Source organism: Rousettus aegyptiacus, unplaced genomic scaffold (genome assembly GCF_014176215.1).
Source record: "Rousettus aegyptiacus isolate mRouAeg1 unplaced genomic scaffold, mRouAeg1.p scaffold_m13_p_8, whole genome shotgun sequence".
In the NCBI taxonomy this organism is placed as follows: Eukaryota; Metazoa; Chordata; class Mammalia; order Chiroptera; family Pteropodidae; genus Rousettus; species Rousettus aegyptiacus.
In genome coordinates this window covers 67,994,203-68,008,030 of record NW_023416311.1, presented here as the reverse complement: position 1 = coordinate 68,008,030, position 13,828 = coordinate 67,994,203, and the positions used below count along the sequence as shown (strand labels likewise).

At 39.7% G+C, this 13,828-nt stretch overlaps 1 protein-coding gene across 8 annotated transcripts in view; it reads left to right on the top strand.

The window, feature by feature from the left end:
• PDE8B (phosphodiesterase 8B) overlaps positions 1 to 13,828 on the top strand; it is a 289,225-nt gene that overhangs the window by 184,923 nt on the left and 90,474 nt on the right. For all 8 annotated transcript variants that reach the window (XM_016127752.2, XM_016127754.2, XM_016127755.2 and 5 more), the window contains one exon: positions 6,697 to 6,753. In XM_016127752.2, the coding sequence (XP_015983238.1) occupies positions 6,697 to 6,753 (57 nt within the window). The remainder of the gene's footprint in view (positions 1 to 6,696; positions 6,754 to 13,828) is intronic.

The following is a 13,828-nucleotide window of genomic DNA, read 5'->3' as shown; positions in this document are numbered from 1 at the left end:
TCCTCGATATATTAGTTTTTCCAGTGATGTTAATGGCTTGTGGATTAGACTGTTTGCACATTTTAGTTATAAATCTCCAAATATTTGCCATAGAGAAACACAAAGGAGGTGAATTGTAGGATATGTACTTTTCTTTACTAAAAATCCTGAAATGATTTTAAGTGGCTGAACCAATTTACACACCCACCAGTGATGTGCGAGTTCCTCTGGCTCTACCTTCTTGCTCACGCTGATGTTTGACTTCTTAATTTTACCATTCTGTGGATTTAAAAAATGACTGGGTGTGACACAGTATCTCACTGTAACTTAAATTTTTTATTTTCTTGATTATTAAAGATTGACCATTTCTTCATACTTGTATTTCATCATCTGTGAATTTATTTTTCAACTCTTTTGCCCAACTTTCTCTTTGGATGTCTTATTGATGTTTTTAAAGGTTCGTTATATGGTCTGGTTACTATTATTTGGTTTCTTATATTTCAGATACCATTTCTTGGGCTGTCACCAATCTTCTCTTAAGAGTGTTTTATGCTTTTTATTTAGGTTTTGGCGAATAGAAGTTTTAAACTTCTAAAGTCAAATTGATCTTTTATAGTTGTATATTTTGATGAGTAGATGTTTGTATTGATGTGATAAAACATCATGCTCCCAAATTAATAGTTTATACAGTAGAACATAAAATACAAATTTGATAGATACGTCACTACTGTATCTCATAATTATGAGTAATATTTCATGTGTACATAACAAAAAAATTAAATATTAAATATTTTATTTATTTTGATTCTAATCAAGGGATACTGTTTTAGGGGATGTGGAAGACCATATCTTCCTCTTGCCTAAGTGATAATCTGATATATTTGGAAGAGTAGAAAAAACCCCACGAGTATTTGGATTCAGGTGTAATGGCTGAGTCTGGGTGAGTTTTGGTGCCTTCCGCTAGGGTAGTTGCTCTGTTGATATTTGTTGAATAAATGAATGTATAGTAGCATCTGATAATAACAGAAATGTCTACTCAGAAGAATAGACTAGTGGTTCTAAACCCTGGCTAGTCCCGAGGAGATTTTAAAAATGCTGATGTCTGGGTTCCATCCTTAGATACTCTGATTCTCTTGGTTTGAAATAGGAACCAGGCCCCAATACATTTTTAAAGTTCTCCAAGTACTTCTAATATGAGAACTGGATCAGAGAATTGGACACAGGTAAATGAAGGGAGGTTCAAGACCACCAGTTGGGCACTGAAATGTCCAGGGCAGTGGAGTTGCCAGGAGGTGCTAGAAAGAGGCCAGAATTAAAGCAAGTGACGGCTTGAGGCTGGTGTGAGGGCAGAGCTAATCATTGGAGCCCCTTGGCCGAGAAGAGACAGAAGAAACATTCTTATTCATGTACCGAGGGCAGTGGTCCTGGGATGTGGAGAGCGGGATGAGCCAGTGATGTCCAGCCTCATGGTCAGTGCCAGGACATCTCAGCTGGGAAGCCAAAGGGCAGGATAGGCCCATTAAAAAGGTACAAGTCAAATACAGCCTTTGCAGATGGATGCTAGACTAATTGGAGAGATCACTTTGTAAGTAATGTAAATGTCCAGCTACTATGCTCTACACCTGAAACTATAAAATATTGAATATCAACTCTAGTTGAAAAATTTAAAAAAATACAACCTTGCTTATTTTGAGCTCAGAAATAAAGTATTGTCTCCTTCCTCTCAATTTCAAAATCTGAGGGAAATTAAAAAGTTTGGCCTGGGAATGGAAGATAGACAGGGGATACCTTGAGAGAATTAAATATCTTAAAATCAGCCAACAGGGCAGCAGGCAGTGTTGATTAAGGGCATTTATAAAGGCCTATTCCTGAGCCCACAACTGGTCCCTTTTGTGAGTGAAAATTACGTTTACCTTGGAGTTCCCCTCACATGAAGTGAGGTCAGGTTTCCCTTGAGCTATGTGTGTAGACCTGTGTGTGAACATGTCCCACTGCAGGTGGTGGCTGGGGAAGGGATTCCAAAGTTGTTGAAGTGGGGAAGATTCAGACTCCGAGCTTCTTGTTGTAAGGTGGGAATTATGAAAGCCCTTCCTCCACCAGATTCACACGTGTGCACGCCCTGCCCCCACCCTCCTTTTTTTTTTTTTTTTTTTTTTTTTTGATCCTGGTGGTGGCCCTGTTAGCAGTAGGGCAGACTGCCTACCAGGACATGAGCAGGGATTGCCAGGTACTGGATTATCTGTTTTGCAAAATCAGAATGGAACCCTGAAACCTATAACAGAAAGGTGGGTAGTACAGTTAGAATTCTCTCCATTTTGGAGCATAATGGAAGAGTAGTGCCATGGGAGTTGGGGGAAAAAATGAAATCTCAGTCTTGACTCTGTTACTAAAACCTGTGCGATCTTAGGCAGCTCACTTTAGTTCCATTTATTGAGCACCAGCCTTTTTTGAGCATCTTTCAGATGCTGGAGAAAGAGTGGAAAAGAGTCTATGTTCTCAAGAAACTCACAATCTTGCCCAGGAGAAAGATATTTAAAAGTAATAAAGTCAAAGCTGTAAAGTAAGGGAGGAATGCACTGGAAAGAAAATTGTTAGTTCTGCTTTGGGCTCAAACACCCTTCAGAGAATAGGGGCATATGAGCAGGACCCCGGTGACGAGTAAGTTGTGCTGAGCAAATGGGGTACAAAGGACTTTCCAGGTCAACCACTTTTCTTCCTGAATTCTCACTTCACGTTTGAGGGAAGCTCTAAAAACTCGAATCCAAGCAATTTAACAAAATTCCTGAAGCCCAAAGTACTAAGAGCTGTGGCAATCACCCTAGGGAATGTGGTACAGTGGCAGGTGAATGAGCCACCTGTATGTATTACCTTGATTCCTCCCAAGATTTTCTTTCATCTGCTACCCCTGCACCAGGTGGTTTTCATATTGGAGCTCCTTTTCTATTGAAGGAGCTGTGGGGGTTGGGGTAATTGTTTTCTTGATCATTGAGATATATTTTTTCCACTTGCCTTCACTGCTATAGTTCCCTCTCACAGCAGTGTCTTTGTTTTGATTTTGCTAAATTTGTATGCAGAAAGTAGGCAAACCAAATGTCTTTTTCTCCTAAGTTATAAACCTGATCCTGTTACTATTTTACTCAAAACTTGTAGTTGGTGCTACAGAACAAAAAAAAGGAGTTTCTCTCCAGTTTCTTCTAAGGAACGGACCCCAACCCTCCCAGTCTTCACCTTCATACTCTAATCCAGGTTCTCTAGATCTTGTTTTCTCCCCATTCTCGCCTCCAGGACCTTGCTTATGTCGTTCCATATGCCTGAAATTTCCTTCCTTAGCCCAGTCTCTTTGTCTTCCTATTCTTCATGATCTACTTGTCTTCGTGAAGCCTTCCTCGATCTCCCCACTTTCAAAACCAGAAATATTATCTCCTTTCAACTTCAAAGTCTGAGGAAAATGTCTATCAGGATTCTGTATCTTGCTCAAATATCAAACAAAAGCGAGTGATAGACATTTGCAGATCAACAAAGACTGAGTTTGCCACTTATAGACCCTTTTTGAATAAAAAGATATATTGTCAATTGCGCATTCAAGGACATGTTGCTAGCTTGAGCTCAGCTAAGGTGAAAGTATTTACATCATAGAAACAGCACAAGCTACAAAATAGGACTGTTTTTTCCTCCTTAAGAGCCAGTTCCTATGAATGTGAATTGGTTACCCTGCTACATGTATATATCTATGTGCCTATGTTGCCATGTACACACAAATATTTGACACTATAAATGTTGAATGATTAATACTACTGTTGGTCATTAGTCCTTCCTCATTAGGCTGCTGGCGAAAGCCACGTGGTCAGAGAGGCTAGGAGCTTGTCTCTTTTTACACTGTTGTTCCATCCTCCTTTCCTCTCGGGATCTGGAATTGTGCTACCTATCACCCACCCTTTCTTGCTTTCGTGTCCCTGGCACACTTGGTCACTTCCTGGAATCAAGGCTAATACACTAATTGAGGGTCTGTGCATCTGCAGTTGCTCAAAGTTCACTCTTTGAAGTAGAGAATCCTGGCTTGGCTACACAGACATCAGTAAATGGACTCCTGTTTCTGTTCATAATTGCTCTTACAAATTGGTGAAATGCAGGCAGTAAGACGCCTTTGTCAAACAGAACTCTGCCAACTGCTGTCTGAATTTACCTGCTGCAGATTTTCTTCTGCTGATCACTGCCTCGTGCCTGCTCTCAGATCCAGTGAGCAGAGGCTCTGGGGTTCTGTTGGGATAGTTGTCCTCTCTTGGGCACAGAAGCCACGGTCAGATGACTGGGAGCACAGAGTAAGAGGGAAAAGGCAAGCCAGGAGACAAGAAGCAAAGTGTGGCCCCCAGGCTGGCAGGGGGAGGTTTGAAGTGGGGCTGGGAGGAGAAATGTAGAGATGGGAGAGGCAGGGGTCTTGGAGAGGGTCCACCAGACTTGAGGCTCCTCTCCTGAGCTTTGCCTCAAGTGGCAGCTTCCTGCTGAGCTGAGTCAGGCAGAGGTAAAAATGTTGAATGAAGGCAGTGAACTCCTGTGGCTATGGGAGAAAGTTACAGGGTCTTTCCTGTCTTTTGGCAAGAAAAAATGTCTTCTAGACTGAGTGTTGCTTTGCAAACTCCATGGTGTCATTCGGTGTCCATTGCCTGTCTCCTGCTAAAATTACACGTGTGAAAGTGCCTAGCACAGCTCTTGAGACAGAAGGGGGCTTGGGAAGCATTCATACAGTCATCAGATGTCCTCCTGGCAGTGTAACATGGCCTGTGCAACTACTTCATGCACATATTGGCTTCTTACAAAGTATATAGGAATGTATTGGTGTGGAGTGAATTATTTTTTTGGACAATCTGTGCCCTTCTAGCAGAAGTCCTTCCCCAAGTCTCAGCCTTCCAAAGAGAGTCACTTTTTATTTTATTCCTTATAAGCTTTATTGATTTCTTATTTCATTTGTTTGTTTTCTGCCCCGGATGACCCCTTTGGGAGCCAGTTTTGGCAGAGAAACCATAAAAAGGTAGCCTTGTGAAGGTGTGGGGGGACTTCTGTATGTGGCGGATACAGTGAACCCAAGAGAGATCACAGGGAGAGTGAAAAGATATCCTAGATTTTCAATCAAATCTACCTTTCTGTACTAAATTAGTTTCACTTCTTAACCATTAACTTTTTAAAAAAATTCTGGCCATTGCACTGTTTTTAAAAGAGAGTTTCAGTTTCATACAATGAGAACTGTTTTGAGATTGGAGCTGGGTGGAGGGCCAGAGCCCAGTGATACAGGAGGCCCTCTTCCAGTGGAATTATTCTTGGGGCCATGCTCACAGGCTGGGTACTGGTATTGGCACTAACACTTCGTAGGACCTTGCTTAGAGAAAAGAAACGAGAGAGATGCATACAACTTGATGTGTCAGTTTTACCTGAAGATAACAGTGAAACACTGAAGGAATTTGTTGCTGGTCCATAGGCCCCAAGTTGGTTTTAAGCCTGGCCTGCTGGAAGAACCCACTGTTGGGAGGCCGCCTTGCCAAGGAGATCAGGCAAGAGAAACTTTGCCCTCCTGAGCATCCATTACAGAGGCCAAGAGCCTTCAGTGAGTGTCATAAGAAGGCTCTTTGAGTTTTCTGCTGGCTGGCTTGGTGAGAGGCCAAAGGCCTCAGTATCATTTTTTTCACAGACGATGCAGGGGTGTGGTGAGGGGGAATCAACCTTATAGAGAAAAAGAATGTCAGCAATTTGTGGTGATGTTTTGGAGAAGAATCACATCAGGACTTAAGCATGGGGAAAAGGGAAGAAAAGAAGTCGAATTTTAGTCTCCAAAAGCATACATTTGTTGCTTTTCCTTTTTAAAAAAAAAAAACTGAGAAAGCCTCTTCTGGCTCTTGGGTCGTTGTGATGCTTGCTGTAGTCACCCATCTAACTGACAGGGGCCAACATACTACATAGAATGTGGGATAAGCTTCCAAGTAGTGGCAAAATGACTGCGACCTCTTGGAGGAAAACAATTAGATCCATGGAGGTGAAGCCAAGACCTTCAATGCAATTGTCTAGAGGAAAATCACTTTTAGAAATCCAAGTAATTAGAAACACGCACATTGGCTCTTGCAGCCAAAGGCAGTTAGGCTGGCCAGTGGACACCTCAGCTCGTTCCTGGAGTTGTGGGTCACAATTTAGCCTCTTGCTGTCATGGTGTGGTGTTTATTGGAGGAGATACCACTGCGATGAATAATTTATTCTGTAAGCATGGGTAAGAGTAGGCTGTTTATTCCTCATACTAAAACATGAACAGAAATAAAATCTAAATATAGGAACAGCTCTAAAAACTATAAAAATGCTTCAGCTTCCACATTTGAGAAAAATTTTTACTCTTGAAATTTGGTGTGCCCAGCACATAGTAGGTGCTCAGGAAGTAATTATTGACTAGAGTTGTTTTCTCCCATGCACTTAAAAGTAAAAATAACCTGAAATCTTACCACTTAGCATTTGGGGATATAGCCTCCCAGACGTTTTCAGGGCATGTAAATGTGTGTGTATTTTACAAAAGCAAGATTGTACTGTACATGGTGTTTCGTAAACTGTCTCCAGGTCAATAAGTTGAATCCTTATATTTAGCATCTGCAAAGTGACATATGTAATATCCGGTGTAACGAAGAATTTGCCAAATCTTGTAGTTGCAGACTTGACACATCTCACGTGCTGTCCTTCATTTGGCAGGTTTCTTCTGCGGAGGTACGCATTGGGCCCATGAGACTGACACAGGATCCTATTCAGGTACGCCTCCCTCACTCGCCTCCCGCACTCGGTAGGGGCCTCATTCCCAGAGCACATGGGCACATGAGTGCTGTCTGGGGCCCTTCTGGTACACAGCAGATCGCCCCCCTCGCCCCTCCATACACACCTGTACATGATACTTGGTGTATACACATGTGTGTGTGTTTCTGTGTGTAAACACTTGCTTTTATTAATGTCATCCTTGAGGAATCAGATTGTTTTCTTGAAGATTTAAACATTGTCCCATCTTGAGTATATACATAATAGGTAGATTGCATGGTGGATTGTGAAGGAGAACAACTCTCTGACCAAAAAACTAGTCTGTCTATTCTACCTCCTGCTGCAGCCCGAAAGGTAAAGGAAAGGGCGTGTGTGGTAAAGGGCAGGGCTTTGCCGTGAGCCACAGCTGGGCGTGAGTCCCAACTGTGTGACCTTGCATGTATTGCTTCATTTCCCTACCCAGTGCTCTGTAAAGCGGAGAAGATAACGCCTCTCCCATGGGAATTATGAGTGAAATGGAATTGGAGCGAGTGCCTAGAAATCTGGCTGGCAGTGGAAAGTGCTCAGTAAATGATAACTATTGTTGGCTGGGAAGAGAAGAGGACAAAAGGTACCCCTTTCTTGTCCTGTGTGACCTGAGCGAAGCAGCCTTCTGTGCTCTGTAACATGGAACAGTGTGTTTCCCTATAGCTCCTCCAGTTCCTTGAGGCCCCTTCAGAGAAATGTGTGTGAAAGGGGTCTGTACCCTTTTAAATAATTGTTAAATCCCCCTCTGCATGTACGTCATCCTCGTAGGTCTATATGAGCGAACCTCCTCTCTATGAAAACTGTGTCTGGTTAGCACCTGGCAGCTCGTCCTGCACTTGGGATGAGTGAAGATGCAGAAAGATGTAAGCCAACCAACCAACATGGAGATGAACGTGAAAAAAGCAAGGAAATGTGCTGTTTGATTTATGAGCAAATGGAAAAGAAAATAATGTTTTACTGTTGCTTGGAAAAGGAAATGCAAATCTAGGGGAAGGAAAAAAATGAAGATTTAAGCTTGGGAAAATTTGATGAAAACAAATTTAGGAGAAGAGAGAGAAAAAAAGTTACTAAAATAAACATAAGCCACAACTGTCTGTATAGAATACAAACAAGTGGAAAATTCCAGTAATCATTCTGAGTACACATACTTTGTAGTCCATTTTGAATAAAGGCAATGACAACAGATCGAATAACACTATTCCCAAAGCAATTTCAAGAATATTTCTTGGGATGTGTGTAGTTTTAGAACAGTTAGTTTACTTTCATTTTTGCCCTGTGCTTACTGGCAATGAATGCTCAGAAGGATGCTTCATTCTTTTAAAAATGTAATTTGTCAAATTGTAAAGTATTTCAAATATTCATCTAAAGGCACATGTGTATACCCATACCCACTTTTATCAGATATTAACAGTATACCCTATTTGAGTTTTTAAAGAAACAGCACTGTTTAAACTCCTATTTATCCCTTTGCCTTCCTTCTCCTCCTCCCTCAAAGTAACCACTATTCAGAGATTGACATTTGTATATTCTACATGTATGTACATCTATTCATAATTTTGAATATTTTTAAGCTTTATTTTTTAAGGTATCAGGGTGTAGGCATCATTCTCTAATTTTTAAAATTATTTGGTGTCATATCTAAGAATCTATTGTCAGATATAAAGTCACAAAGATTTACTTTGTTTTCTTAGAGTTTTATCATTTTATTTCTCTGATCCATTTTGAGTTCTTGTATATATTATGAGGTAGAGCTTCATTATTTTGCATGTAGATATCCAGTTGTCCCAGCGACTTCTGTTTAAACATTTTTTTTTTCTGTTGAATTGTCTTGGCACCTTTGTCAAAATTCAGCTGACCATAATTGTGAGGGGTTATTTCTAGATTCCTGGTTGTATTCCATTGATATCTTTGACATGTGCCAGTACTACACTGTCTTGATTGCTATAGCTTTGAAGTGTGAGTCGCCCGGCTTCTCATTTTTCAAGATAATTTTGGCTGTCTTTGTCCCTTGCATCTTCATATGAACTTTAACAGGAGCTTGTTTATTCTGAGAGGTGGGAGAACATCTGTGATTTTGATAGTGATTGCAGTAAATATGTATATCAATTTGGGAATTATTACTATGTTAACAATTTTGTCTTCCAATCCATTAACATAAGATGTCTTTCTATTTATTTAGTTTTTTCTTTAGCTTCTTTCAACAGTGTTTTGTAGTTTTCAATATGTATCTTTGATATTTTTGTTACATTTATTCCTGAAATAATCTTCTTGATGCTATGGAAAATGGAATTGTTTCCTTAATTTCATTTTTGGGCTATTCATTTCTGGTGTATAGAAATACAATTTATTTTTGTATATCGATCTTATATTCTGCAACCTTGCTGAACTCTTATTAGCTCTTACAGTTTTTTATAGATTCCTTAGAATTTTCTATGTACAAGATCATGTCAAAACTTTTCTTCCTCATCTAAATACCTTTTATCTTATTTGCCTAATTGTATTGTTACAACCTCCTAAATAATGGTGTGCTTAGTTTTATAAGGTAATGTACTTCCAGATCTTTTCTCAGGTGGTTGCACCATTTTACACTCCTGCAAGGAACGCAGGCATTTTGAATATCCAAATCTTTGGTAATATTTGATGTTTCAGTTTTTTCTCATGGTTATTTAAATTTGCTTTCTCCATGACTAATAATATTGAACACTTCCTAAAATTTGTTGGCCTTTCCTTTACCTTTTGTGAATGCTTGGTTTAGTCTTCTGCCTATTTTTAACTTGGTTGACTTTTTAAAAGTTATTGAGTTGTAGGGGTTCTTTATATATTCTTATTATAAGTCCTACTATCAGATTTTGAGAATATTTTCTCCCAATTCATAGCTCTTCTATTTATTTTCATACATCTGGCTTTTGTGCAAAATTTTAAATTTTGATATAGTCTAATTTATCTCTTTTATGGTCATTGCTTTCTGTGTTCTAAGAATCATTATCTACTTTACAAATTGAGAAGATAATTTGTTTTCTTAAAACATTGTTTTAGCTTTTAATTTTAGATTTATAATTCATCTCAAGTTCATTTTTGTTTCGTATGACATAGAAGTTAAGGCTCATTTTCCCCCTATGTTGATATCCAGTTGGTCCAGCTCCACTTGTTGAAAAGGACTGTATATTCCCTCCTCCATTGAATTGCTTTGATGCCTTTGTTACTGATTCTTTAATACTTGTCACAACTTGTTTGGTGGATAATAATGTATTAATTTTGAAATTAGTATTTTATAAAAAGCTTTTTTTAAAAAAATGTATCTCTGTCAAATACAGGGTTCTCTGTTCATGATGAATTAATTTTTTGACTGATCTGTTAGTTTCTATGACAGTGGGTATGTCATTATCAGTATCATAATATTTGCTAATATTTTGAGTCTGTTGTATAATGCGTGTTCTTAATTATATATATTCTTCGTGACTATCCTTTTTATTATATAGCTTCCCTTTCTAAACTTTTCCCTTAAATTCTGTTTATCTGTTGGTGATGCCAGACAAGCTTTCTTTGGTTAACGTTTTTCTGGTTTATCTTTTTCTGTCTTTTTATTTTCAGCTTTCTTTATAACTGTACATTAAATATGCCTCTTGTGAGCAGCATATAGCTGTATTTTTCTAAAACCTATTCTGATAGTCTGTCTTCTCATAAGGGAGTTCATTCTGGTTACATTGCATGTGATTACTGATACAATTGTTCTTATTTTGTTCTGTTTTATTATCCTTTTTTTATTTCTGTTTTTTTTTTTTTTTGTCAAATTGAATTTTCAGAGTTACCTTTTATTCTGTTTTAAAAGCTATAGGTTGTGCTTCTATTTTTTTTTTTTAGTAGTTACCCTTAAGTTATTTTTTAATATGCATGTTTAGCAGTAAAATTTTATAACAGTCTCAAATGTGTTTCTGTCATCTCAAATATGATCTGTTCCTCAGCAAGATCTGAATCTCTTAACAGCCCCCTCTCTGAATCACTGGAAAACACTTGTAATTTTGTATTTATCAGTTATATTAAAACATACCAAAATATTTAACTTGTACTCATAAGCTATGAAATATAAAATGAATACAATGAACCCATCACCCAGTACAAGAGCTGGAATGTTCCCAGTACTACCATGTACCCTGCCTGGTACCTGTCAAATGAATTTGGCCCCCAATGACAGCAGATGCAGGTGATTAAGAGTCCTCTGAGTGAGGGACAGAATAACTGAGGTTCTTTTTAAAAAGAACCAATTCCAATGTAGAGTTTCACTCATTGATCTATCAGATAAGAGTCTACAGAATACCTTCATGTTCAAGGCTCCACACTAGGTGCTGCTGGGGGACAGGAGAGAGATTGCATAGTGCTCCCTGACCACCCAGAGGGGCTAGGCAGTCGGTTTGTTATTTGTAGCACCAACTTTAGGGGCAGTGGTATCCAGTTAAGTGTTTTTGTGCTCCTGCTATTGACATCGCAAGAAAAATGAAAAAGCACACTATGTCCTAATGCCTTTGTTTTTGTTTGTTTTTGTTTTGTTTACTTCAAGAAAAATATTTGTTATTTAACTGGCATTCACAAAATGTTAATTAGCTACATCAACTGGAGCCCTTCGGGCTTCAGAGGAACCTGCTTGATAAGACTATTTCGGGATGTGATTGCACTTGAGGGTATGTTTCTGAGTTCAGGGGAATGAGCCCCCACGTGAGGAGGTGTGTGCCGTGGGGCTCTGCGTGCTCCACACAAGCTGGCAGGAGCACCTCTGGGAGTGGAAGGAGCAGAGGTGTTGGCAAGATGTGCAGCAAGGTAGTGCAGAGGACATCTCTTCCTGGGTGAGTGGCTGTGACTCGCAGTAAAAGTTACATTTCTAGTCATATTTTCTAGGCTTGGCAAAGAAATAAAAAGTAGGGGAAATATTATGAGGCAGTAGATTCATATCACCATAACATCTGAAAATCAAGTGGCCTTTTCTTCATCGATGCCTGAAGCACAGTTACTTCCCCAGTGTGTAGAACTGACGTGTTTTGGCTTAGAGCGCTGCCCCCCGCCCCTCACACAGGCCTTTCCAATGGAATGTGGAAACATCCTCACAGCTGCGGCCTAAGCATTTTCCTAGCAAGGCAGCACTTCCCCCTCAATTTTGTTTTCCCATATTGTATGGACATGGAATATTCTAGAACTGTTATACATTAGAGATTTTATATGTTGCAGAACATGTGGCCTCATGGGGAGCTGTCCTTCACATATTACGTGAAATGACCAAGTGGTGGAGACACTCAGACTTAGTAACCTGCTGTGGCTAGCATCTCCCCTCCTGTCCTCACTGCTGCTACCAAGCTGTGTCCCTTGCCTAATCCAGCCAGGTTTGTGGACCACAGAGTTGGTAGGGATTTTTGGTCCTGTGTCTTAGGACCTAAAAATAAAACTGACAGAGTAAGCTACTTAGCACTTGAGGGTCAGGTCAACCCCATTTCAAATTTTGCCAGCTGTGTGGCTGTGGATGAGTCTCTTAACAATTTAAAGCCTCAGTTTCCATGTCTGTAAAATGGAGATAATATGCACTTTCACATTGAATTGTTAAAGGGTTAGTGAATAAGATAGTGTATGTAAAGTACTTTCAGTATAATGGCTGGCCTTAGAAAATTCTCATCACAATTTAGCTGTTATGAGCATGACTTTCCTAGGAACATTTAAGGAAAGCTGCCAAGCCAATTTTTGCCTACTGAATTGACCGCCCCTCTGACCAAATTGGCCAGATCTTTAGTATCATGTGAATACAACTTATATGATCTGTACATGTGGTATATTGTAGAAGCTCCTTATTACCTGGTTTTTGCTTAAAACCCACCCGAGTAGTCTGAAAATTGGACATTTAATAGTAGATATTGGTAATCCACTTGGAAAAGTGTAGATATACCCTATTTAAAGAACACTGTTGATAATAAACACTTGTATTTTCAGGCTAAGGAAAAATAGTTTGTTTTCTCTTTATCTTTTTTGTAAGTAGCCTTCACCAGAGAAGAGTTTATTCTAACTTGTCAAAGACAGATTACTGCTATCCTCAAGAAGATATTTTTCAGCACTTTGATTAAACTTGTTAAAGGGATGGTACAAAGATTTCTACCTAGCAAAGCAAGAAAACATCAGCCAGAGCCATGGAAAGATCACTGAATGAGGAGTTGGGAAATACGGGTCCAGCTTTGGGAAGTTGCTGTTCTCATCTGTTGAATGAGGCTGGCGGATCACCTCCAGAGCCCCTTCCTGCTCTGAGAACTGCTGAGAGTCATGGCCCTGTTCCTGTCATTGCTCCCTGGGACCCCCCGAGTTACCTGTAGTCTGTGTGCTAACCCTTTGCAGCTTCTCACCAGAAGCTGTACTTCATTCTCTTAGCCTTACCCTTACTTCATTCTAGCTCAGCTGAAAACATGAATTTACTAATGGTTTCAAGAAGGTTCTCCCTGGAGCTGAGCGAGGGGCCCTGCATGGCAGTTTGAGGTCTTCGTAGTTACATTTGGAAAGCAGTACTGGTCGCCCACACTTTGCACAGTCCCGGCGTGCACAAATTTCAGTGTCTGGTTAACACCAGACCTCCAATAACATGTTTTAGATTGCAGTTACATCGGTGTTTTAACTGTGAATAATGGCATGAAATACAAACTTTGATGCTAGTTCTTAGTCTGCAAACCAGTATGTGACAAACCTGCCTTATGGTTGGTGCCCAGTAACATCACTTGTTTCGGTCTCTGTGACTGTCTGCCTAGCTGTGTGTAGTTGCGCTGCCACCTTGTCTCTTCACGGTAGTGAATGTGACATTACACAAAAATAGATCTTCGAAGGAGGGAATTAGCCAGCAAAGATGAAAGTGCGGCAAAGAAATGAAATGTGTTAACGTCGAAAATGAAAAATCAGAATTTAAATGAAGTCAGAGGAGAAGAGCCAACTGTGGGCATGTTGACAGTGCCGCTTTGGGAGATTCTGGACTGGTCACCAGAGGAAGTCAGTCAGTGCAAGTTTATAGAAATAAATTTAGAAAGTGATTGTC